The following is a 27,449-nucleotide window of genomic DNA, read 5'->3' on the forward strand; positions in this document are numbered from 1 at the left end:
CAGGTCCACCAAAAAAAACTGACAGGCGGACCTGAACGGATCGTCCGTGTGAAAGGGGCCTAACTGTTCCCTTAGCATGTTCTAACTGTAGAGGGGATGGGCTCACTAGAACATGACAGAACACCTGCTCCCAGTCACTGGGAGCAGTAGATCCCTGTCGTGTTGCTAGGCAGAACAGGGAAATGCCTTGTCTACATAGGCATCTCTCCGTGCCACAATCGTGCACATAGTCTGCTGGCACGCATTGGCAGCATGCATGCGCCCGCTAGCCGGATGATGCAGCAACTTATGGGTACATTGTTTTGCGCACCCGTGCTACTTTGACGTGTATGAGAGATTACTCTTTAAAGCCCACCTCCAGGCAACTTTAAAAATCTTTCAGTGGGGGTTGTGCTTTGATCGTGTTAATTGCTCGTTTTGGTCTACGGCAGGGATATGCAGTTATTGGACCTTCAGCTGTTACAAAACTACAAGTTCCATCATGCCTCTGGGTGTCATGCTTGTGGCTGTCAGTCTTGATATGCCTCATGGGACTTGTAGTTCTGCAGCAGCTGGGGGTCCGCTAATTGCATATCCCTGGTCTAGGGGAGGAAATTATAATTTCCTGATTTATCTCCTCCCCACAGCAAGACTGGTCCTGCGGCTTTTTCTCCCCCATGCTCCATTGGTCTAGGGTCCTGACATCAAGACCAAAGTAGAGTACATTGCCCTATATTGTACATGTTTGATACCAAAGGACAGTTCACCACCAGAGCGGGGGGGGTGTTATCTGCTGGGGGAGCAGAAGATTGGATAAGTAAACCTGTTATATTTCAGATTACCATCTCTTAGATGTGATGGCTGCATTTGTTTTCTTATCTGCTGATCCAGCCAGTAAGTGTTTTTCAAAATGACAAGCTCTCCAGCAGACTGTATCAGTTACAGAGATGAGGCAAACCATTTACCACTGACAGACGTGCTTACAATATTCAGCTTTTATTTATGTAATACCTCAAAAGGGAGGAAAAAACTGTTTTGCTGTAACTGCTTATAAAGTGTTAACTGGAGTTCAGTTGCAAATTGTATCTAAATCTATAAGTACATCTAACACTCGCCTACTCCATGATTTGTAAAGACTGCTGTCCAAAGGTGCCCCCTGTGCTTCTCCATCCAGATGGGGGTGGGGGCGCTCAGTTACTGACTAGATCACCAGGTAAAATCACTTGGGGTGGGAAGCTAAATACTGCTGCATCCACCGCATGTCCGCATCTAATGATTGACAAGCTACAATATATCGATTTTCGGTTTTGGGTTTAATACCACTTTAATTCTCATAACTAATCTGCCTGGCTTCACAATTTCCTTATAAAGAAATCGGCATTCAAATTTTATATGCTCAAAAGAAGCAGCTAACACAAGATTCAAGATGCAAAGCCTACAATAACAATCCATAATGTGCAGCTCTATCGACCTATGTGAAATATAATAGAACAATCTGTGAAACTAATAAAAATCTCAACAAGTATTGTTGACTATGATGGATTTGGGCATTAAATATAGATATAACATTATTAAATTTGAATATCAGGACATGGCATGTTTTTTATATAATGTATCCCCAGGACCACCCTGTGGTAGATGCATACTAAGTTTAATCTGTGAAACTAAATGTGACTCCTGTCACTATTGGAAACCTTGGGACTATTTTTGGTGATTGGATTTACTTAACACAGCTCTATGGACTTTTACCTTGTTTTTGATTTTACCACTATATTTTGAATAATTTTATGTGACTGTCAGATCTTTTTACAGATGGTTTATTATATTTCACATATGTTAACGCTGACTTTACAATCATAGGTCATGCTCTATTGAAATTTTAAAATTGTAAAGGCCTGGGACATCCGGGGATAAAACCCAAAAACTAGTTCTTTGGCGCACAGACAGATTTTGCCTAACAATAGGAGGGGCCTAAAGGATTATTAAACAATCTGTGCCTAGTTGCTGTATACACAGTGCACACAACAGTCCTTGTATGCACAAAATACTCATTACTGTGCCACAACTGGCAAACCTCAAGACCAAGGATTGTTTAAAGGTTTCCTTTTACATACGCTTTTATGCACACAAATTGCTTTGTCCATATGAGCCTTCCTTAAAGTGGTTGTTCACTAAATATGGAAGCATATCCCTCTTCAGTGTGTACCTATCTCAAATAAAAGCACTAAGTGTCATTTCTGTCTGCTGATTTGTTCCTTTTATCAGCATGAATCCCTTCTGACAGTTTTTTTTCCTGACGCCAAAAGAAAAATGGTGACGGGAGAGGGACCTCCAGCAGATTTACAGTCTCTATATCATAAGGAGCTGCGCTAAATGCAGTGAAAAAATCTATTTTTTTTAAATCATAATAGTTATAAATAAAAAATATATATTATATACTAACACCCACAAGTGAACGTGGTGTAAATTAAATAAATTGTAAATAAATAATATATACAATATGAATAAATTACATATATATTAAATTCATATGCAAACTGTGAACCAAATTAATACACAATGTTAAATAGCGTATAGTCCATATTCCAGTGCACAATACATAATAAAAATAGTAAATTGGTCCAAAAAGAAATCCCAATAGATTTAGCATGCAAAGGGTCATATAAAGTCCAGTGTTGAATGAAGACTAGCACCAATGGAAATACGTGTTGCTAAAATCCAAAGGAGTAGCACCACCAATAGCTGTTTATAGCTGCTTACCAGAACAATAGATCCCGGTTTTAATGGGATCAAAAATCGCATGCATTTATGATCGGGGTAAAACCATCAAAGGATGCCAGGCAGGAACCTCTCTCTCCCAATCCTCAGGGTGTTCAAACCACAATGACTCAATCCATATGCAAAACAAGGGGACACTCGCATAGCAAAAATCCCTTTTTTAAATTTTATTAGCTAAAGGTAAAAGTTTCGAGCCGGCCAGCTCGACTACCGCCCGTAATTCCGGGTCTGGTGTAGAACGCGGTGATGTCAGCATGCCGTTCCTTCCTATGCGTTTCGTCACTCGAAGGACGAGATCACGGGATACGGGACTGCGTCCTGACGTACCGCTTAAATATCAATACATACAACCATGCCTCGATCTGAGTTCCGTCGGGCATGTGGTTCCGCCATATTGGTTATGGGAAAAGACAATAAGGATACCCCAACCCTCCTATAAGGTAATATAGAAAACCATATTAAGAGGGAACTCGTCTGTGTATATTACAGATTCCATTAAACCTCTGTTCCAGCCAAATTGACTATGGGAAAGGGTTGTGACCGTCACACTCCTTAAATAAAACAGTTTAAAAAAAAATGTAATGGGAAAAAAATTGTAAATAACCACATTATAGATGAAATAAACCAAAACCTAAAATGGCCATATTAATCCCTTATAAGGGGGACTCCCCACAACCCACCTAAAACTTCCTCTGTGAATGAGGTTGTAATAGGAAGAATCATAATGGTCAAGGAACCTAATAAGCCAGAATGTACTACTGGGTGGTCCTCACAAAACCATATAAAGAACTTTTCAGCAAGTTTTAAAAAAATAAATTCAATACTACAACTAGCCTGTGGAACTCGGATCAGGTTCACAAGAATTGGTGTAATAAACAAGTGTCACTTTTCTACCACATAAATGAAAGAAAATCGTATAAACACATTTAATATAAAAAAAGCAATTGCGTCCACCTCAATATTTAGGCCGAAGGGAGTATAGCACTTTAACTTATATACCCATGCCATTTCTAATTTTGGAGATGCTCCTAACAAGATGGGTACCCCACCAACTGGGCTTAAATTTATCAATACCCAAAAAATCGTCTTGGAGAGGTCCCTATTATGCGCTATGAGATGATGCTTGGATACTGAGTGCTTTGTGAAGCATCTCCGAATGTTCCCACAAATGCACCACCCCCTCCGTTGAGCAGGTGATTATCGGCTCTATATTGTAGGACTGGGACCTACTAGTACGTCCCAGTCCTACAATATAGAGCCGTTATCACCTGCTCAACGGAGGGGGAAGTGTATTTGTTGGTGTGCCCTTGTTGCCTCCAGTATGTGGGCCGGACTAAATGTCCCCTACATGCGCGTCTCAATGAACACATTGGGAACATTTGGAGAGGCTTCACAATACAATAACAAATTACTTCAGATTTACAAGCTTGGCTCTGTTTCTGTGTGCTTTGTGAAGGTGTGTGCCCCTTCCCTCCACTTGGCTGTCGGAGCTCTCACTGAGCTCTGCAGAGTAACTTTAGCCCTTGTGTATGAACTGACAGGCTTAAAAAAAATCAGCACTTTGAATGGCTGTTGAGAATAGAGGACTGCGGATAAACAAATGCAACTTAAGCAGGAGGATTTGTTTAATTTGTCTCCCCCCTCTGAGGCCAGTCTCTTCACTGGTTATATGTAAGGGTTTACAACCACTTGAAAGAAAAACTTCATTAAAACCAGAAGGTGGTGAGACCATAACCACCTTGGTCAGGACTTTGTAACATAATGTATAGAGTGCAGTGTTCAGGACAAGCACCCCCCTTACATCAGTCCTGGGTTCCCCCACATTTGAGTCTTTCTTACAGGGCGGGAGGTGGAGCAGGTCTAGAGAATGAAGCTCCTCCTTTGAATGATGCCTGGGCAAGCAAGTCATTGGCTGGCAGGGCACCATATGGTCTTGGCAAACAACCTTGGTGGCGGGAGTCGGAACTTAAGAGTATAAACTGGTTTAGAGTCCTGGAGACTAGAGGGGGAAGTCAGGCAAGGTATTTTCAGTTTCCCCAATCCACAAACTTTTACAGGCAAGAAAATGTGTTTTTTTTTTTTTTTTTTCTCTCGATCAATGTGGCTTTAAAGTGGTTGTAAACCCTTACAACACACTTTGACCTACAGGTAAGCCTAGATTAAGGCTTACCTGTAGGTCCAAGAAATATCTCCTAAACCTACACTGTTTAGGAGATATTTGCCTAAAGACAGGCACCGCTGTCTACGGCGCAGCGGCATGCAGTTGCACTGAGCGCGGCACTGTCAATGGCAGCTCCTGTGCGCATTCGCGGGAGTGACGTCATCGCGGTTTCGCCGAATGACAGCGGCTGAGAGGTGAGACCCACGAGAAGATGGATGCGCAGGACTACAGGGGACAGTGGTGACATTGCTGGCTCCTGTGTCAGGTAAGTGACACATAATGGACTACTATGCATCGCATAGTAGTCCATCATGTGTCACTTACCTGACACAGTAGTCCATTATGCTTTACCTTTGCAGGGAATGAAAGAGGAAGTAAACTCATCAGGGTTTACTTCCTCTTGAAGATGCATTATAATCGTTAACTGGTTCAGTTTCTTTCTGAAGATGGTAATTTATACTGTGTTCTAACTTTTTATTTTATATTTTATTTTTTTCTCCTTATATGCAGCACATTTGTATGTCCAACAGAAATTATTGCTTTTGGCGACCGTATAGAAGAATTCAGATCAATAAATACAGAAGTTGTAGCTTGCTCTGTGGACTCTCAATTCACCCACTTGGCATGGTCTGTACCTTTTTGTTAAAGTGTTTATACAATCATAAAACTTCAGTTGTGTAAGAGAAATTGCAGGATTTGTTGTCAGTAGGGCATGGCAGCAAATGGCAGTTTTATAAGGTAAGGTCCTGTAGATTAACCCATTTAGGACTAGAAGCACAATGGGCAGGCATTTAAAAACTGAAAAACATGGAATCTCGACAGTCAAATTCTGTCTTGCAGCTAGGTGGGTGGAGGATCTTCAAATCCGAACAGACATGCCAGACAGGCATGTGTATCAAGTACATAAGTATTTAGAAACTGTATTTGGAAACCAAGGTTTATGAAACATTTAACATGCATTGAAGTGAATATTTACTAGGGCTGAAACAACTAATAGATTATGAAACTAACCAATTACTATTTTCATAATCTATTAATCGGCCAATAACAATAGGGTTAAAAACTAAAATTATCCTTTTATAGTACAAAGAGCAAATCGCTACTGTAAGTATTACTTTCACTGTTCCACAGTAAAAAAAAACTTACAGTAGCAATTATCTGCTCTTTTTACTATAATGGGTTCATTTTAGTGTGTTTTTTTTTATGTAATTTATTTATTTATTTTTTTAACACCATTTATGTTACTAAATGTCTTTGGCCTGGTTTACACCGTTTTTTGGCCTTTTTGCAGAAACGCAATACAGTTCATTTAACAGGTTTTCCTATGGGCCACATTCACATCTATCCTTTTTTCAGCTGCTGCTGGGTGCTTTTATTTTTATTTTTTTTGTTCCATATACTTCAATGGAGAAGCTGCATAAAAGCATATGTTTTTGCAGCAATTTGTGTTTTTTTTTTTTTTTTTTTAATTCTGCCCAACATCAAATTGGCCCAAAAAAAGTAAACACATCGCAGTAAAATCACATGAGCAAAAATCAAAACGCACAGCAAAAAGCACTGACAGATCAAAAGAAAGCTGCATAGGTATGCACCAAGCCTTATGCTGGGCCTGGCCACATGGATACATTTTTAGATGAGAATATTCATAGGAAAAATCTTTGTACATCCGCTAAATGAGAGAATCAAGTTTATTTATTTATTTTTTCCTTTTCTTTTTAGCGTTGTTTTAAAATGAATGTAATTTCTGAGCAAAAAACATTCCTTTTGACCAAGAAGTTTTCCATTTCTAAATTTTCCCTTCACTGTGCTTGAAAACCAACGTCGATTTAACCCCACTAACAATTAGAAAATCAAAGTTCTTAAAATAAAACAATCTTTTAGAAGGCACTTTTGTAAGGCCAGCATATATATAATACAGTTCTGTGTGGGATTTTTATTCATTTTTTTCTTTAAATCTGATATTTTACCAGCTTCACCTTCTAACAGTATATACCGTATATCTCTTCTATTCAGAGTGGATTCTATTTTTTTTTTTTTTTTCTCCGTAACCATATAGTTGATTATTTATATTTACCACTGCATATAGATATTGGTGTGTGTTGTTTGTTTGTTTTTTTTTTTTAAAAAGGGCAAATCTTAAATTTATACACCTTAGTATTAAAGTGGTTGTATAGTAATTTTTTTTTAACTTTTACTTACAGGTAAGCCTATAATAAGGCTTAACTGTAGGTAAAAAAATCTCCTAAACCATACATATTCCCCTCGCAATGTGCCGCTGACTGCAGCGGCGCATGCACACAGGGGATTCTCGGCTGAAAGTCCGGCGGACGCTGGACCCTGCCGGAAAGAAATCTCCCACGCGGGAGTGACTATATCGCAGCTCCAGCCACTCACAGCCCCGGAGCTGCGATACCCGGAAGACATGCCAAGGGAACATGTCGGCTCCCTCGGTGTGAATCGGGGCCTCGTTCTAAGGTAAGTATTTCATGCTTTAACCTTAAAAAAAAAAATCGATAAAACAATCGGCCAACTAATCTATTATGAAAATGTTATTTGCAGCCCTAATATTTACCTTAAGCTGGTCTTACATAATTCTGTTAAAGCATTGTCAATGCTTTTTTAGGACAATTGGATTACACCTGCAGAATGCTTCCCATTACAGATCTTTCATATTGATATTTTATTTCTTTGCACCTCAGCAATTTGCCACAAGGTGCAGGAAAAGTCTCAAATTTTGTTTATGGCCTTTTTTTTTTTTTTTTTTTTTTTTTTTTTAGGATTAATACACCGCGAAAACAAGGAGGACTTGGTCCAATGAAAATTCCTCTGCTTTCTGACCTAACTCATCAGATCTCAAAAGATTATGGTGTATACCTGGAGGACCAAGGTCACACTCTAAGGTTTGTAGATAAACCAGCATGGACATAGTAAAAATACAACACAAAAAAGTGTCCATTTTGAAGCTAGTGTCACTTACCTGCACGGTAAAAAGCATTGCATGTACTGCTTTTGATTAGCTTTTTTCAATTTTTTTTGTCGCGTAGTGATAATTCATGCATGTCATTGCACAACATTGCTGTATATTGACTGCTGCATTTTTCTGCACTGCATATCACCACAGCAGGTGGTGAATAAGACAAGGTTTTTCACCTTAATGCATTAAAGTGGTGGTTAAGCCACTCTAACTTGTATACACCATCAGCACTGCCTCCTATTTGTAGTATCCCCCTCCTGTGTGTTTTATAAAGTTTAGAGGGTGGGGGAGAAGCTTGCATAATCAGCCAGGTTTTTTTTAGGTGTTACAGGGGCCAAATGACAAAGGACAAGCACTGCCATATAACGTGCTTTAAAACGGTGTTCCCAAAAAAAAAAATATATATTTAAGAGCCAGCAGCTACACATACTGCAGCTGCTGGCTTTTAACAATAGGACACTTGCCGGGCGGGGGGTGGGTGTCCATGGGAGGACAAACGTCCCTGGAACCGCAGAAGGCATGCAAACAAAAGTGCTACTGCATGAAGGTTTGCCCACCCAGGTCTCTGGTCGCCTTCGGGAGTTTGAAGCCCGGTGGTCCTCTCGACTGTCCGACCAATGGGTCTGCGATCTGGTTTCCTCAGGCTACAAGTTTCTCTCTTGGCCGCCAAACCGATTCTTCCTGTTCTCCCGACTCGCCGGGAGGTCCTCTTGGGGGGCCGTAAGACTTGCTGAATTGCGGGGTGCTTGTACCTGTTCCAGAATCTGAACGTTTCCAGGGGTTCTACGCAAATCTGTATCTAGTTCCCAAGAAGGAAAGGGTACATCCAATCTTGGATCTAAAAGCCCTCAATCACTTTGAAAGTGCAGAGGTTCAGAATGGAATCAGTTCGCTCAGTAGTCGCTGCACTCCATCAAGGGGACTCTCTGGCGTCCTTGGACATCCAGGATGTGCACCTGCACATGCCCATATGCCTCTGGCATCAAGTTTCTGCAGTTGGCAGTTGGAGAAGCCCACTATCAGTTTGTGGCTCTCCCTTTTGGTTTGGCATCGCCCCCCCCCCCCCCCCCCGTGTCTCTACCAAGTTATTGGCTCCACTTTTGTTGTTGCTGCAGCAATGTGGGATCGCGATTGTGGGATACCTAAATGATCTCCTCCTGAGAGCATCTTCCGCCTCAGAATTAGGAGGATGTGGTGATCACCATGCAGACCCTACAAGAATTTGGGTGGCTGTTGAACCTAAAGAAGTTGGTGGTAGTACCGACCCAGCGTTTGGAGTACCTAGGCTTACTGCTGGACTCCAGGGAAGCGAGTCTTTCTCTCTGCAGACTCTCAGAGCCGCGATAAAACTGCAGATGAACTGCAAGTGGTCTTTGCTTCGGCATGCGAGTCCTGGGGCTCATGGTGGCCTCCTTCGAGGCAGTACCGTATGCCCAGTTCCACACCAGAGTTCTGCAGAAGGAGATTTTGTTAAAGTGGGACAAATCTCCGTTGTCCCTGGATCGGCAGATCCAGGTGAGCCTGTTAGTCAGATTCACTGGTCTGGTGACTGAGGTCCCCGGTGCTTCAGTCCGGGAAATCGTTCCTACCTCTAAAATGGACAGTGATCACAATGGACACCAGCCTACCCAGCTGGGGTAGAGTGATGGGGATTCAGTCGGCTCAGGGCCTCTGTTCGACGGAGGAATCCAAATTGCTGATCAGTCTGCTCGAGTGGAGAGCGATCAGGCTATGCCTCTCCATATGGTTGATGAGACTGCTTCCGATCAGGATCCAGTCAGACGACTCCACTGCAGTGGCGTATGTCAATCAAGGAGGAACAAGAAGCTCAGCCGCTGCACGGTAGGTCGCTCACATACTTCGGTGGTCAGAGCGACATGTACCGGCCCTGTCGGCCATTTATATCCTGGGAGTGGAGAACTGGCAGGCGAACTGAGTCGCCAGATGCTGGACACAGGAGAATGGGCATGGCATCCGGAGATATTCAGGCTGTTGTGCCTTCGGTGGGGCACACCAGACGTGGATCTGCTGGCCTCCTGTCTCAATCGGAAGGTGCTGAGATCCATGGGGTCAGTATCAGCTGATCTATGCCTTTCCTCCATTGAAGCTGCTACTACGTGTGCTCCGCAGAGTGGAAGTCTAGGGGATTCCAGTAATTCTGGTCGCCCCAGATTGGCATCGGTGTCCTTGGTATGCAGACCTAGTGCGGATGGCAGACTCCCCCCCTGGCAACTTCCGTTACAAGATGACCTTCTGTCTTGAGGTCCGATTCTCCATCCTGCTTTACCATCGCTGGCTTTAACGGCATGGCTATTGAGAGCCAGGTGTTGAGGAACCAGGGTCTGTCTGACTCTGTGATCCCCCACCATATTGAGCACAGAAATCCTCTTCTAGGAAGATTTATCATCATACCTGGAAGGCTTACATCTCCATGTGAGGAGAAAGGATGGCATCCGCGCTCCTTTTCTATAGCCAGGATCCTGCTGTTTCTTCAGCGAGGAGTAGATCAGAAGTTGGTGGTAACCACCATTAAAGGGCAAATATTAGCATTGGCTGTCCTTTTTCAATGACCCCTGGCGTCTCACTCACTGAGTACCTTTTGTTGAAGGGGTGCGACATGTAGGCCCTCTGGTGCGTCAACTGTTACCCCTGTGGGATCTGAACCTGGTGTTATCGGCAAAAACCACCATTTGAAAATATCAGGGAGATCCCTCTGACTTTTTCCCAGAAAGTGGTCTTTCTAGTGGCCATTACGTCGGCCAAGAGGGTTTCGGGACTGGCGGCATTGACCTGCAAGTCGCCCTACCTGGTTATCCACAAGGATAAGGTGATGTTTCGTCCGAAACTGTCTTTTCTGCCAAAGGTGGTCTCTGCATTTCACACCAATGAGGACATTGTGTTACCATCTGTGTCCTAAGCCGACACATCCTAAGGAGATAGCCCTTTACGCTCTGGACATGGTTCGGGCTCTTAAGGTGTATTTGTCTGCCGTGGCTCCCTTTCGCAAGTCGGACTCACTGTTTGTTTCGGTGGCTGGTCCAAAGAAAGGCATGGTGGCCGACGAGACCGCCATTTCCAGGTGGATCAGACAGATTGTAATACAAGCCTATGCCTTGAAGGGGCAGGTGCCCCCATTTCCGGTCACGGCCCACTCCACAAGGGCAATCGGAACGTCTTGGGCCTTCAAACACCAAGCGTCTGTCGCTCAAGTGTGTAAAGCGGCGACCTGGTCGTCTGTCCACACGTTTACCAAGTACTACAAGGTAGACGTCGGTGCATTGGCTGCCTGTTTTGGCCACAAAGATTTGCAGGCGGCTGTATGGTTGCAATTGGGTATGCAATTTTTATTTTTATTTTTCCAGTTTTTTGGATAAAAACGCAGTACCATTAAAATAATGCACTGTTACATTACATTCCGTAGCTTTTTTGGTGCCGTTGTGAGTAGTCGCTCCTAAGTGTACCCTGGTTTTGTGGTGTGGGTTTTTTCCACGCACTGTTTTTTTGTGGGTAAAGTTACAGTAGTTCCCACTTGCCATGGTGGATGAAGGTGGGTTGGTGTTGTGTTTGGTTTTTTTTTTTTAAATGCAGTTTTCCCACCCTTTGTTTGGCACTGCTTGGGGATGTCCCAATGGTTAAGAGGAGCTGTCGGTCGGTGAATATAAGAGAAAATCGGATTTGGTGTGTGTGTGTGTGTGTGTGTGTGTGTGTGTGTGTGTGTGTGTGTTTTTTTTTTTTTCTCTGTAATTCACCGACCGACACAGCACCCACCCCTCCCTTTTTTTTTTTTTTTTTTTTTTTTTTCTATTTGTTATACTGCTTGTTGATGTACTGATGACTGCATGGCAGGCATGCAGGTTCTTGCTTTTAGGGACTGCCCCTGGACGTAACTGGAACGTTTTGTGTTTTTACATAACATGTAATGCCTAGTATTCTCCTAAAGGTGGGTGTAACAACCCAATGTCTAAGAGCTGTGTCGGTCCGTGAATTTACAGAGGATTTTTCGGTGAGTACAAAAAATCATATTTTTAAAGCATTGAGGTGATGTTATCAGAAGTGGCTGAACAATTCTTTCAAATGTTAGCAGGGTTAGCTCCTTCATTGATGGCTTTCCTGAAACAGCTAGGACCTTTTTGGGTCTGTTAATCTTGTGAATGTTTAATTTTGTTATAGAGGACTATTCATCATAGATGACAAAGGAGTCCTCCGACAGATTACCATGAATGATCTTCCTGTTGGGCGATCTGTAGATGAGACCCTTCGTCTTGTGCAAGCATTCCAGTACACTGACAAACATGGGGAAGGTGAGTGATGACCAGATACCACTTCTTATTTGTGTATTGCCTAAACTCTGGTTTATGCGAGAATGTGATTTACACTCTCTCTAGAGAGGATTTGGGGTGGTTAAGGAACCTTGGTAAAATTCCAGGATGTCTGGCTTGCATAGCAGCTTTTTGTTGCATTAATTTGCAAATGTATGTAAAGCCATGCTATGGCTTCAAGGCACTCTGTGTGTCTTCTCTAAGAGCCGGTTCACACAGGGGCAATTCAGGTCGCCCCTAGTCGCCTTAAGTCGCGCTACATGTAAAAATCAATGTAAGTGAATGAGCCGTCTTAATGCACACTACTGAAGTCGCTCCGACTTCAGAAAAGGTTCCTGTACTACTTCAATCCGACTTGTAGGTGACGGTACCCATTGATTTCAATGGAGGTCGCCTCCAAGTCGGATCTCCGTCTATACGGAGGCTGCTCTCACAGAATTATCAGCTCTCAAGAGGGAACTCCATGCCAAATTTATTAAAAAAATTGGGCGTGGGTTCCCCCTCCGAGAGCATACCAGGCCCTTAGGTCTGGTATGGATTTTAAGGGGAACCCCCTACGCCGAAAAATGGCTTGGGGGGGGGGGGATCCATACCAGACCCTTATCTGAGCACGCTACCCGGCCGGCCAGGAAAGGGGGTGGGGACGAGCGAGCCCCCCCCCCGAGCCGTACCAGGCTGCATGCCCTCAACATGGCGCGGCCCCCCCACCCCAAAGCACCTTGTCCCCATGTTGATGAGGACAAGGGCCTCTTGCCGACAACCCTGGCCGTTGGTTGTCGGTCTGCGGGCAGGGGACTTATTGGAATCCGGGGGGTCCCGGATCCCGGCCCCCCTCCCTATGTGAATGAGTATGGGGTACAATGTACCCCTACCCATTCACCTGTGGACAAAAATGTAAAAAAAACACAACACACAAGGGTTAAAATGGTTTATTGCACAGCTCCGGGGGTTTTCTTCCGTCTTTGGGGGTCTTCTCGCCAGACTCCTCCGCTATCTTCTGCTAGCTCTTTTACTAGCGGAGGAGCCCGGCTTTCTTCTTCACCGCCGCCCTCTTCTTCCGACTTCAGGGGTCTTGTCCCCCCTTTTCGGTTCTTCTTGCCGGGCCACGGTGACATAATGGGCGGGGACATCATCTGGTGATGTCCCTATATGACGCTGCATCTGTCATTGTGACCGGAGACGGTGACGATGGAACATCCTGAAGAGAAGGACAGAAGACCGGGCCATTGCTTGTAAAAGGGCTAGAAGAAGGTGCGGTGGCCCGGCAAGAAGAACCGAAGAGGGGCGTCAAGACCCCCGAAGTCAGAAGAAGAGGGCGTCAAAGAAGAAAGCTGGGCTCCTCTGCTAGTAAAAGCTAGCAGAAGATGGCGGAGGAGTCTGGCAAGAAGGCCCCCGAAGACAGAAGAAGCCCCCCGGAGCTGTGCAACAAACTTTTAACCCTTGTGTGTTGTGTTTTTTTTATTTTATTTTTTTTTACATTTTTGTCCACACGTGAATGGGTAGGGGTACGTTGTACCCCATACTCATTCACATAGGGTGGGGGGGGCCGGGATCCGGGGCCCCCTTAAAGGAGGCTCCCGGATTCCAATAAGCCCCCCCCGCCTGCAGACCCCCGACAACCAAAGGCCAGTGTTGTCGGGAAGAGGCCCTTGTCCTCATCAACATGGGGACAAGGTGCTGTGGGGGGGGGGGGGGGGGGGCGTGGCCCCCGCCTCCCCAAGGCACCCCCCATGTTGAGGGCACGCGGCCTGGTACGGCTCAGAAGGGGGGGGGGGCGCTCGCTCATCGTCACACCCTTTTCTGGCCGGGTGGCTTGCTTGGATAAAGATCTGGGGGGGGGGGGCCTCACGACAATTTTTTGGCGTAGGGGCTTCCCCTTAAAATCCATACCAGGCCCTTAGCTCTCGGAGGGGGACCCCATGTCATGTGTGTTTGTTTTATTTATTTTTTTTGGGCATGGAGTTCCCCCTTGAGAGCTCATTCTCTGATGGCCACGGCAAAAGTCGCCTGTCCTGGGGCGACTTAAAGTTGTGTTGTAAGTCGCCCCAAGTCGTGTCCAAGTTGCCTCCAAAAGTCGTGTTGCCCCTGTGTGAACCGACCCTTACCGTCCCCAAACTGAGAATTACTGAAAACACCTGTGCACAAATTGAGCAGGCTTACCTGGTGTCCCCTACTTAAAGCTACAGCAATTACTCTGGAGCTTACCAGTTCTCAAGGTTGCTGAAGGACACCCATTGTTCGTCTGAACCAAATCCAGCAAGGCAGCCTGAGCAGCCATCTCAAATTTTAAAATTGGAACAGCATTTGAAACCGTTCAGAGCTACCAAAGAAAGCTCAGCTACTTTTAGATCAAACATACATTTTTTTTTTTTTGGCTGACCATGACACTAAACAGTTGTTTGACTTGCACAGTAAATTCCTTATTGTAGGTTTATTAAAGAGTACCTAAACATTTTTTTAAATGTATTTTAACTAACCCCTGCTTAGAAGTGTTGACTGCATTTTTGTTTTCACAAGGCTTCCTTTCATTTTCCCCTGGGTATGCTTCTAGGGACATAATGACACCACCTGTCCTAAAATTACAATTCTCACCCATTCTACTCCTCAATGGAGGAGCACTGTAGTTGCCCTAACCCTTGGTTCACACCTGTTTTAGTGTTCTGTGGGAATGCTCTACAGTCCATGTAACATGGGTTTGCTATGGATCTAGTTCACATCTTTTCTGTTTTTTTTTTATTTATTTTTAATTTTTTTACTAATGGCCCTAGGGTTAAGTGTTGGGGTTGGAACACTAACCCTAAAGTGTTCAAAAATGTAAAAGGGACTGCAAAATGTGCCAAAAAACTCACCTGCATAGGTGTGAACCTAGCTGAAGTTTTATCCCCTCTGTACCTTGTGTCCCTGTTTCTGTAAAAATACACCGATCTGTACTAATGGAGAATTTTCAATGCACTAGTTGCCATAACGGGGCAAATACAAAAATTTCTTGGCCATTTACAAACCTTTAAAACTCTAAAACCATGTTTTAAGTATTTTTGTGAGAATCAATTCTCATAAATTCAATAAGCACATAATGTATTTGTGTTATTTTTTTTTTTTATTTTTTTTTGTTTTTTTTCCCCTTCTCCAATAGTGTGCCCTGCTGGTTGGAAACCTGGCAGTGAAACGGTAAGTGTATTGTACATCTATATCTGTTTAATAATTGCCATTGTGCTTTCTGCTGTCCTGCTTTCCTAGCAGTGTTGTGGGCACCAAAGGCCACTTTTTTTTTTTTTTTTTTTCGTCATTTTTTTTTTTTCAACATTTTTAAGTATAGGGCCAAACTGAACTAAATTAAGCAGCCTTCTTGCTTGACTTAAAGCGATGGTAAATCCTGCTTTTTCAGTTGTACCTACAGGTAAGCCTGTGAGGCTTACCTGTAGGTACAGTGAAATCTCCAAGGCATGCACTGTGTAGATGTTCACATGTGTAGCAAATGGTGACATAAGCAGTGCACTGTGCTCCGAATGGACAGCATTCTTGCGTCTGCCATCTATTCAGACTGCTGCGACTCCTGTGCTCATGCGTCGAGTGACGTCATTGCGGCTCAACCATTCTAATGGCTGGAGCCTGGGAACCCAAAATGAAGATGCGTGTGGTCAGGTGCTTTGGGGCAGGGGGGCTCTGTGCCCGCCCCAAAATACTTTGTCCCCATGTTGATGGGGACAAAGTCTGCTTCTGAAAACCCTGGGCTGTTGTTGAGGGGCTTATCGGAATCTGGGGGCCCCAGATACCAGAACCCCCTCTGACACTAAAAGTGTGTGTGTGTGTGTGTGTGTGTGTGTGTTTGTGTTTTTTTGTGATTCGCTTTTGGCCCAGAGTTGCCAACTCCCTTTAACTTCTGATCGGTTTTACAGATTCGCTGGTTAAGTTGGCTGAAGGGTTAATGGGTCTCTATAAAAGGCAGATCTTTCCTCTCTGCAATCATATGCATACATAATGGCTTCATGTAGCATTTCCATAATTTCTTCACTAAACATAACCTTGCAAACTTATAGTTGCAAAGATTGTCCGGTTGAACTTGCTATGTTCCCCAGTTATAAACAAAATCGTACCAATGACCCGTTATGTCTTTGTTTGTATTTTATTTTTGGAAGCCACTCCCCCTCACCTTGAGCATGCTGTGCTCCAACTCTGCAATCTGCGTGCTGAATCCATGATGGGAAGTCTTCAGACCATACGCAGCCATCGCTCTCCCCCCCAAAACCTAGAGAAACTACCAGTCTCGCCTGCACAAGATCAGCCACCCTCCCCATCCCAGTAAAAACTAGGACAAAAACCAACACAAGATGCCCTTACTCTGCACGGTCAGGGACAGCTACACAACTGCTGCCACCCACAATCTTGAGACCTCTCTACACATCAAAGAAAAGGGTGGGGAAGGGAGGGCTCAGTGATGCCTAATCCATGGATATGCTACATCAACAACATACGCTATCTCAAAGTGAGTACACCCCTCACATTTTTGTAAATATTTTCTTTTCATGTGACAACACTGAAGAAATTACACTTTGCTACAATGTAAAGTAATGAGTGTGTATAGCTTGTATAACAGTAAGTTTGCTGTCCCCTTAAAATAACGCGACACAGCCATTCATGCCTGAACTACTGGCAACAAAAGTGAGTAAACCCCTAAGTGAAAATGTCCAAATTGGGCCCAATTAGCCTTTTTGCCCCTCCCTGGTGTCATGTGACTTGGTAGTGTTACAAAGTCTTAGATGTGAATGGAGCAGCAGGTGTGTTTTTTTAAATTTGGTGCTCTCTTGCTCCACTAAAGTTTAACATGGCACCTCATTGCAAAGAACTAAGTATATGAATTTTTTATTTTTTTTGCTCTACATAAAGATGGCCTAGGCTATAAAAAGATTGCCGAGACTGAGCTGCAGCATGGTAACAAAGACCGACCATACAGCGATTTAACAGGACAGGTTCCACTCAGAACAGGCCTCGACATGGTCGACCAAAGAAGTTGCGTTGATGTGCTCAATGTCGTATCCAGAGGTTGTTTTTGGGAAATGGACGTATAAGTGCTGCCAGCATTGATGCAGAGGTTGTAGGGGTGGGGGTGTCAGCCTGTCCTTGCTCAGCCTTACGCTGCACACTGCATCAAACTAGTCTGTGTGGCTGTTGTCCCACAAGGAAGCCTCTTCTGAAGGTGATGCACAAGAGAGCCCGCAAACAGTTTGCTAAAGACAAGCAGACTAAGGACATGGATTACTGGAACCATGTCCTGTGGTTTGAGACCAAGATAAACTTATTTGGTTCAGATGTGTCAAGAATTTGTGGTGGCAACCAGGTCAGGAGTACAAAGACAAGTGCGTCTTGCCTACAGTCAAGCATGGTGGTGGGAGTGTCATGGTCTGGGGCTGCATGAGTGCTGCTGGCTCCGGGGAGCTACCGTTCACGGCGGGAACCATGAATGGCAATGTGTTCTGTGACATACTAAAGCAGAGCATGATTCCACCCCCCCCCCCTCCCTTTTGGAAACTGGGGCTGCAGGGCAGTATTCCAACATAACGACCCCAAACACACCTCCAAGACAACCACTGCCTTTATAAAGAAGCTGAGGTAGCTGTGATGGACTGGCCAAGCATGTCTCCAGACCTAAACCCTATTGAGCATCTGTGGGGCATCCTCAAACAGAAGGACAGAAGGTGATGTGCAAAATCTCAACATCCTGAAGCTGGTGGATGTCATGGAGTGGAAGAGTTCTCCAGTGGCAACCTGTGAAGCTCTGAACTCCATGCTCAAGAGTTAAGGCAGTGCTGGAAAAATGCTGACTGGCCAATTTGGACATTTTCACTTAAAGGTGTACTCACTTTAGTTGCCAGCGGTTTAGACATTAATGGCTGTGAGTTATTTTGAGGCAGCAGGAAACTTATACAAGCAGTACACTCACTACTTTATAGCAGTGTCATTTCTTCAGTGCCGCATGAGCAGCTATAATAAAATATTTACAGAAATGTGAGGGGTGTACTTGCTTTCATTTTTTTGAGATGCTGTACAAAGGGATAGCCTAACATAGCGCAATCTCAAATATATGATGGCATAAAAATGTGATTGTGCTATGTTGGGTTTGTCATTTGTTTAATTTGGGTACACAGATTGTGATTGGGCTGCACCTTGCAGTGTGTGCAAATTATCTGGTGGCTTTACAGCCACCTATATTTCCTCTACAAAACCAGCAGTCATCCCCAACTTCTATAGCAGCCGTAAGTCTGACCAGGCAGCAAAGCAAGTATATTCAGGAGGTGGCCACATTTCTCTGATAAGAGATCTTAAGCTTGTGAAAACTCTTGACTGCTCCTTGATAAACACTCGGCTTATACTTTTTAATTTTTATTTGCTCAATAAAGTGGATGCCCGTAGCTTCTAGTCAGCAATGCAAATGCTACTTGTCTAAAGTAGGCTAAGCCTGAATACATTTGCATAGCATCGGTATATTTTTCTGAAAGCACTACATTTGTCTGATTTTAATTAGATCAGGCCTGAAGATGCTATGAAAGCTTGGTGGCCAAGACAAGAGTTGTAAGTAGACTTTTTAAACACATGCCTTGCCTAGGTGTGTTTAAAATTCACCGGGCTGTTAATTTCATATAAAGTTGTTAATTGTAAAATACTGGGCTGTAGTGGATGTAGGATGGGGGGGGGGGGGGGGGGTTGTGGGGATTAGAATCTTGCATTTCTGAAATTCTACACGTTAACGCTGTCATTAGAATTTGACTGCTGAACTATTGGTTTGTGACTGCATTAATGTTAAGGGGAAAGAGAAAAATTAGAGGTCCACCCATGCAAATATATTTCCATCTCCTGCCTCTACCCCCCCCCCCCCCCCCCACATTCATATGTACATAAACTCACAAGGTGGAACTTGTGTACTAATACGCTGCATATTGCTGCGCACACTGGAGTTAGAAAATTTGCTTGCTGTAATATGTAGTATACGTTTGTAGTGCTATACCGTAATTATGCCTGAAGCTTTTTTACGAGATTCCTTTTCTTGTAAAAATCATCTTGGCAGCTAGTTAGCCACTGGATTGCTTTTACTGGCAATAAATCCCACACTCAATCTACAAATATGTACACCAAATTAAGGCTGAATCAACTAATCGTTTATGAGAATAGTTATCAACTATTTTCATAATCGATTAGTTGGCCTTCATACAGAATGCATTATTTGTTTACATATCAGGAAATACAGTGCCGTACACCGTCCATACATGTCCATAAGTGCCTGAGAACTTGTGAATGTGTGAGGAGCAATGCCTCATGGGACATGTAGTCCTGGGCAGGAAGTGAGTGGTTCTAAAGGCAGAAGTGTTGTGTGTTTTTTGTTTTTGTTTTTTACCTTGCTATAGGGGCGCTCTATATTATACTGTACACTGTATGGAAAAATTCCTTTGACCAAGAAGTTTTCTATTCTGCTCTTTACTTTAAACCCACAGTGAAGGGCAAATTGAAACATCGATTTGGCCCCACTAACGATTAGAAAATTGAACAAACTTAATTTTTTTTTTTTTTTTTTTAAAGGAAGACATTGTTTTTGTATGGCTAAGTGACATCAAACACAGGTAGCGCTTATCACCTGCCTATGACAAGGGATTCTGTCATGTATATTATATTACAGTTCTGTCTGAAAAAAGACAAATTTTTTTTTTATTTAAATAAAAATGTGATCTGAATCTGATTTACCAGCTTCAACCTCAAATAGTATATACAGTATATATTTTGCCTTTTTAGTCTCAGAGTGGATTAGAGATTTTGCTCCCTAACCATATAGTTGGTTATTTATATTTACCACTGCATAGAGATATTTATGAATAAATTGCCTTTTTAACTTATTAACTAAATTATACACCACACTTTTTTTAAGGTTATTAGAGGTCGACCGATATGGGTTTTTCTCTGGCCGATGCCGATATTTAGAAATCACAGCGGCCGATATGATCCCCCTTCATCTCATAAAATCTAACATGCCTTTCCCACTGGGGCGTTTTTCAGGTGCCTGTAAAGTGCCTGCAAAACGGCTACCCTGCAGTCTATGTGAAAGACAGAGTGCTTTCACACTGAGGCAATGCGCTGGCAGGATGGTTAAAAAAAAAGTCCTGCAAGCAGCACGTTTGGAGTGGTGTATACCGCTCCTCTACCACTCCTGCCCATTGAAATGAATTGGCACCACTGCCAAAGCGTATGTGATTTGGCAGCGGCGCTTAACGGGCGCATTTAACCTCTTCCTCGGGCCGCTAGCTGGGTTATATGCTCCCCACTAGCAGCTGAATAGCACCGCTAAAATGACTGTAAAGTGCCGCTGAAACTAGCAGCGTTTTTACAGTCAATGCCTGCCTACTCCAGTGTGAAAGCAGCCTTAAGTGATGCACAAAATTTCTTACATTTAAACATTTATTCAAACAAACCTCCAATTAGTTTACTTGTATGTATAATTTAGATAAAAAAAAAAACTAATATAAAATAAAAACAGGTAATCAAAACTTTTGGCCGAAAAAAAATGGACTAACTTTTTTTTTTTTTTTCCAAACAAATTGCGTTTGAAAGACCTGCGCAAATGCCGTGTGACATAAAATATTGCAACAGCCGCTATTCCTTAGGATCGCTGCTAAAAAAATATATATATATATATAATAAATAATAAATAATAAATAATTAATAAATAATAATTAATAATTAATAATTAATAATAATAAATAATAATAATAAATAATAATTAATAATTAATAATAATAATTAATAATAATAAATAATAATTAATAATAATAATTAATAATAATAAATAATAATAATAAATTTTGAGGGTTTAAAGTGATTTCTGGCAGAAAATACAGGATTTTTACTTGTAAGCAACAGGCGTCAGAAAAGATTTAGTCTTTAACCAGTTCCCGAACAGCACACGCCGATGTACGTCGGCAGAATGGCACGGGCAGGCAAATGGGCGTACCTGTACGTCCCTTTTAAATTTGCCGCTCTGCCATCGGGAGCGCGCCGCCGGCGGCGCGCTCCCGTGTTGGTCGGGACACCCGTGAGTCCGGTCGCGGGACTCGATCGCCGCGGGCATACCCGCGATCGTCTCATGGGGCGGCCGAATGAAGAAATGCCGTTGTAAACAGCAATTCTCCATTCTGCCTAGCAACTAATGATGCTGATCTCTGCTCCATATGATTGGAGAGGAGATCAGTGTTCACTAAATGAAAGCCCAGCCCCCAACAGTTAGGAACACTTAACCCCTACACTGCCACTCACTGGTTAACCCCTTCACTGCCAGTGTCATTTACACAGGAATCACTGCATTTATATAGCAGTGATTGCGGTATAAATGACAATGGTCCCAAAAATGTGTCAAATGTCCGATGTGTCTGCCATAATGTCGCAGTCACAATAAAAATTGCTGATCGCCGCCATTACTGGGGGAAAAAAAATTAATACAAATGCCATAAAACTATCCCCTAGTTTGTAAACGCTATTACTTTTGTGCAAACCAATCAATCGCTTTTTGCGATTTTTTTTTTTTTTTTTTTTTTTTTTTACAAAATATGTAGAAGAATACGTATCGGCCTAAACTGAGGGGAAAAAAATGTTTTATATTTTTGGGGGATATTTATTATAACAAAGTAAAAAAATGTGTTTTTTTTCAAAATTGTCGCTCTATTTTTTGTTTATAGCGCAAAAATAAAAACTGCAAAGGTGACCAAATACCACCAAAAAGCTCTATTTGTGGGGAAAAAAGACTTCAATTTTGTTTTGGAGCCACGTTGCACGACCGCGCAATTGTCAGTTAAAGCGACGCGGTGCCGAATCGCAAAAAGTGGTCTGGTCTTTGACCAGCAAAATGGTCTGGTCTGTAAGTGGTTAAACTGAACTCTACACACAGAGCTGATTTCATTCAGAAGTGTAAATGTGTATCTCTTTGCTCTTTTCTTGGCAGACTGCCCAGAGAGGAGGAAAGTCGCTTCACTGAAGACTCAGGCAACTTGCATTGACTTCTATTACAGAAGTCATTTGCAAGTCGCGCTGTAGCTATAATTGGCCTTTTTATCAGCACAATCGGCCCTATGCCGATTTAATTAAATGGCAAATATCGGTCGACCTCTAGTTATTATCCAATTCATCGATTAATCGGCCAACGAATCGATTATGAAAATAATTGTTAGTTGCAGCCCTACACCAAATGGTAATTATAAGGTGTTGTCTAGGTCTCAATTCCACTTGGGATTCTCCCAGATGTCATCTTGAGTATCCGTTGTAAAATGGGTTAATGATCCCTTTAAGGCTCCAAATGCCTCATGCTTTCACAAACATGTCAGGAAGAAACCTAAAATTCCTCCCTTGCTTCAAAAACCTGGGTAGCATTTGGTTTGTGGACCAGTGCTATGCACCCCTAGTGTATGCCTTTTTAGGCTTCAATCGCATGAGTGCTGAGGCCTATACAGCATAAATGGGTTGTTTATGCTGCTGGAGCTTCATGCCTATATTGCCAAATCCTCTGCACGCCTTGCGAATTGATGTGTGGCTGTGTCTATAAAGCTGCTGTGTCCCCATATCTTTGGCTGCCTGCAGGCAACTCCAGGCGGCCCCTTCCACAAAAACAGACTTTATTCACAGTCAGTGCAAATGAGCAGTTTAATTGTCGGTAATGTTGGAAGAATCCCTGGATAAGAGCAATTTTTAATTTGTGTATTTTTTTTTTTTTTTTGCAGATAATTCCTGACCCAGCTGGAAAATTGAAGTATTTTGATAAACAACACTAACTTATACAGCAACTAAAATATAATGGATCAGTAACTATTAAAACTGGTTAATTCACGTTCAATAAAATTCTATGAATTTTGTTACAGTTCTTGTGTATATGGTGTGTGTGTTTTTTGTTTCCCCTGCCCCACATCCTAATCCACAATGATTTCCAACCTCTTTTCTCAAGTAGCCCCTAAACAAGTCTTGTTTTCAAGATTTCCTTCACCTTGCACAGGTGCTTTAAATTGGTGTCCGTGGTTTGGTATTTATGATAAAGGAAATTTCAAAAACTTGGCCTGCTGGGTGTACTTAAAGAATGAGGTTGTCAAATGCTGACCCTAGATAACTGTTAATTTCTCTTGTAAGAGAAATGAAGTGTGCACTCAAGTGTATATAATAGTTTTGAATACCTATTCAGCGCAAAATTAAAACGACTTGTTTTTAAAGTGTTACTTAAATGCTTTTGCGCTTTAAATAAGCGTTCTAGTATTGCACGTAGCGGTCCTGAACCGCCTCTTAGATCATCCACCAGCGATCTTGGTTCCCTCTTGTCTGGCAAGAGGTCCAGCCTTGCACAGCACTGTATTGATTGAGGACTCTGGTATGTATTTAGGGAGGTAGGGGAGGACCACAAGCTGTAAAATCTTCATCAAACTTGTGTTCCATTGATCACTACAAGTCCATCACTTGTGGTGTGAGATAGTCTTGTAGTTTAATCATTCATAGAGGTTAGTGAATGGGACTGTGCATGATTTCACAGGAAGGGGGGTGGGGAGCAGGTGATTAGGAACATTTTATACCCTAAATTTGTGTGCAACATGCTCCTAAAGGTGAACTTGGCCCTCAAAAAAATGGTTGCTATTTTGACAGGTTTTGCTTTTGCTGGATTATTCAGCCATATCAACTTAAGCTTTTCATACTCTTCTGCTTACTGTGTTTTGGTATCTTTGTAATTTAGTTAAAATGGAGTGAGCCTAAGGGCAAATGGCTTCTGTTGTGCTATTTAAAGCCCACAGACTGATAGGTAGTGGGAATTACTGATGAAAACTTGCATGTATTTTGTATATTGGGCTGCCTCTCATTAAAGGAAGTAAATCCTGATGGTATGACTGATATTCCTTTCACTCTTGGGAGCCAATGCTTTTGGCAGGATTTTCGGAAAAAAAATCCTGGAGGATGAGGACAGGCCGAATGGTAGGGCCCTGAATTGAAAATGTCTGAGCTGCCTTCCCCACTAGATTGCTACCCTCAAATTTTTGAGTCCTTGTGGACGGGAAATGTGTAGATGGGCGTCCCTCAACTCGGGTGAGGCCATGAAGAAATTTAGGGGAAGAAATTACTTTACTGAAAAAATTGTTTCCATCTAGATTTTTTATTTTTTGCCCAGTTTAGGAACGTCAAATTTAGTATTAGATGGAATTTGCCTGCTGGTTTCTTTACTACTAAAACGCAAGCGTAGAAACCGTGGTTTACTTCTTGCTGTGGTACTGGAACAAGAACCCGCTGGTCCACCACATTGCCAATTTGTGACAGCAAGGCCATTTCCTTCAGAGGATCCCTGAGAGGCGTCGCACAAACCTTGTGGGCCGAGTGCCTTTGAACTGTATTTGATAGCCCTCCCTGATTATCCTTAGTATAAAAGAATTTTGGGTAGTCTTTACCCACTGTGGGAGTAACTACCCCAGTCTCCCTCCCATGGGAACCAAGTCACTGGGATTTAGTGTGTGTTTGTTTTTTGGTTTGTGTTTTTTTATTTTGTAGTTGACCCTTTAGAGGTCTGTCCTTGTGACTGCCCTTGTCTTTGGGGAAGAAAAAAAACATTTCCCTAGTCTTGGTAGGGAGGGCCTTTTTCTTGTCTGCAGTCTGATGTTTGCTGATAGCTTGACCGACTCGGCAGATGCGTCTTGCCATATAACCTGCTGCTTTATGCAGCTTGGGAAGGGAATCTAAGATTGCCTTCCTGGAGGTCCCACTTTCCAAATGTCCTTGTAATTGGTCCAGCCAGATCGCCAAATTAGGAGCCACTATTGTAGCCATTGCTGGTTTTGACTTTGTCGTGGCTACTTCCCATGACCTTTTCAGCAATACCTCCATCCTTTTGTCTATGGGTACCCTAAGCACACACATATCCTCAGAGGCTAGGTCTGTTGATTTGGCACACTAGAAAAAGGCTGCGCCTACTTTAGGCACCTTGTTCCAAACAGGTGGAATCCTCACTGAATGGGAATCTCCTTCAAACTTTTGGGGAAAAATCTTTTTTCTCTTGTATTCACCAACCGACACAGATCCTCTGTAACTAAATGGGTTATTTAGCCTGCCATTAGGAGAACTAGGCAAAATTGTTACACAATACAAAGAACTTTTAATCCTGCCCCAGGGGGGTGGACCTTGTGCTATCAACCCTCCTCACTGCTCCCAGCAGCTTCAATTTTTTTTATTTTGCCTAGTAAGGAGAATAACCTAGAAACCCTGCGGGCACTCTCAGTCCATTTTTTGCTGCAGGTTTGCTGCTTTTTGCACAAGATGAAAGATCCTGAGATCTGTCAACTACCAGCTGGGTGACAGGCTGGTTAATGATATCCTTGTAGTCTCCCCAGTCCGGTCATCGAGTGTGAGCAGGCCGCAGCTAAGGCTCGGCAGGCAACGACATGCCTCAGCTCCAGAGGTGGACGGTGAGCTAAAATGCTCGGGGGTATACATATGACCGGGCTACTGCTGACTGGATAACAGTATACCAGGCCAACAGCTACCCTGTAACTGCGCAGGCGTAGGTCTGTGATGGAATGTCTGCCAGCTCTTCAGGACGGGTAAGTATGGCTCTCCCTGCCTCGGTGGGGTGAGTGGCTGGGCATTCCCTGGGGGGTCGGTTCGGGGGCCACCTCACCTCCCTATTTTCTCTAAGTCCCTATCAACCCTCCTCCCCCCCCCCCCCCCCACTGAGGGGGGTGGCTGCATGCAGTGTGTGTGTGTGTGTGTGTTTGTGTGTTTGTGTTTTCTCACCTGTGGGGGCTCTGTGCGGCTGGTGTTGGTCCCAGGCTGGGCCTGGGGGGGGGGGGTTCCAAAAGGTTTGTGGAGGCTGTTCTGGCTGTAGGCAGGCAGCAGGTTTTTTTTTTGTTCAGTCACCGCATGGCGCTGTCTGGTGGCCATCTTGGATGTGGCAAAGCTGGTATTCCCCTGGTGAGCTTCAGCAGCCATCTTCTTTAGGATCTCCTATTGGTGGACATTTTCTTGAAGCCCGAGTGCTTTTTTCACCGCTGTAATCTTGTGGCAGCATTACATGTGCTCTCACTTGCTGTTTCCTGTGTTCACTGTGTGTACGGGACCCTGGATGGCTCCTAGCTGAACGCTGAAGCTAGCTCTGCAGAACGTTTCACCGCTGTTTATAGGTGCTGCTGCCACAGTTATCTCTCTGCAACTGGGAATCTCCTAGGGGACTACAGGCACTGCTAGTGGCATCCACAGAATGCCCCAGGATGGTGAGTCTAGTGCCAAGTACCCCCCCACGTGGCAGGAGGGTGGGACCTTCACTGTCCTAAGTCCCAGTGCAGGTGGCAGACAGGTCAGCATGGCTTCAGAAACTGGTGTTGCTTCCCCGAAATCCAGGCTATAGCAACCGGGTCACCTGCAGTGTGTATGGACACCCTGACAGCGGTCCTTGACTCCTATGTTGCGAAGATAGAGGTGGCACGTGGCAGGAAAGGTGCACGTAAGACCTGGACATAAGGATTTGCCTTCGGCATCAAAAAATGTCTGTGTATGGCAGTTGGGGAAGCCCACTATCAGTTTGTGGCTCTTCCTTTAGGCCTGGCATCAGCCCATGAGTCTTTACCAAGTACTGGCTCCGGTATTGGTGTTGCTGAGGCAACACAGGAACGCGATCGCAGTTACCTAGACGATCTCCTCTTGAGAGCATCTTCCACCTCAGAATTAGAGGAGGATGTGGCGATCACCTTGCAGACGCTGCAAGAATTTGGGTGACTGTTGAACCTAAAGAAGTCGATGGGCGTGTACCGACTCAGCGTCTAGAGTACCTGGGGTTACTATTGGACTCTAGGGCAGCGAGGGTTTTTCTCCCTTCAGACAAATTGACTGCCGACCTGAGAATCATCAATCTACTGATGACCCGCAAGTGGTCGTCGCTCCGCTTTTGCATGTGAGTGCTAGGGCTCAGGGTAGCCTCCGTTTGAGGCGGTACCTGTTCCACATCAGAGTCCTGCAGAAGGAGATTTTGATGAAGTGGGACAAATCTACGATGTTCCTGCATAGGCAGATCCAGGTAAGTCAATCAGTCAGGGAATCCCTGATCTGGTGCTTGGGGTTGCTGGTGATCACTACCGATGCCAGTCTGTCCAGCGGGGGTAGAGTGATGAGGATTCAGTCAGCTCAGGGCCTCTGGTCGGTGGAGGAATGCAAGTTGCTCATCACTCTGTTCGAATTGAGAGCGATCAGGCTGTGC

At 43.7% G+C, this 27,449-nt stretch overlaps 1 protein-coding gene across 2 annotated transcripts in view; it reads left to right on the forward strand.

Annotated features, from left to right (window-relative positions):
* Positions 1 to 23,096, forward strand: part of PRDX4 (peroxiredoxin 4) — a 60,075-nt gene extending 36,979 nt beyond the window's left edge. Inside the window, exons 3-8 of one of the 2 annotated variants that reach the window (XM_077480705.1) lie at positions 5,429 to 5,545; positions 7,696 to 7,818; positions 12,063 to 12,193; positions 15,345 to 15,379; positions 18,732 to 18,778; positions 22,960 to 23,096. In XM_077480705.1, coding sequence (XP_077336831.1) covers positions 5,429 to 5,545; positions 7,696 to 7,818; positions 12,063 to 12,193; positions 15,345 to 15,379; positions 18,732 to 18,778; positions 22,960 to 22,963 — 457 coding nt within the window. In that variant the 3' untranslated portion in view covers positions 22,964 to 23,096. The remainder of the gene's footprint in view (positions 1 to 5,428; positions 5,546 to 7,695; positions 7,819 to 12,062; positions 12,194 to 15,344; positions 15,380 to 18,731; positions 18,779 to 22,959) is intronic. The other variant, XM_077480704.1, reaches the window with a different exon arrangement.
* The last annotated feature ends 4,353 nt before the right edge of the window (positions 23,097 to 27,449 follow it).

Source organism: Lithobates pipiens, unplaced genomic scaffold (assembly GCF_037356315.1).
Source record: "Lithobates pipiens isolate NorthernLeopardFrog02 unplaced genomic scaffold, aLitPip1_a1.2 Scaffold_16, whole genome shotgun sequence".
Lineage (NCBI taxonomy): Eukaryota > Metazoa > Chordata > Amphibia > Anura > Ranidae > Lithobates > Lithobates pipiens.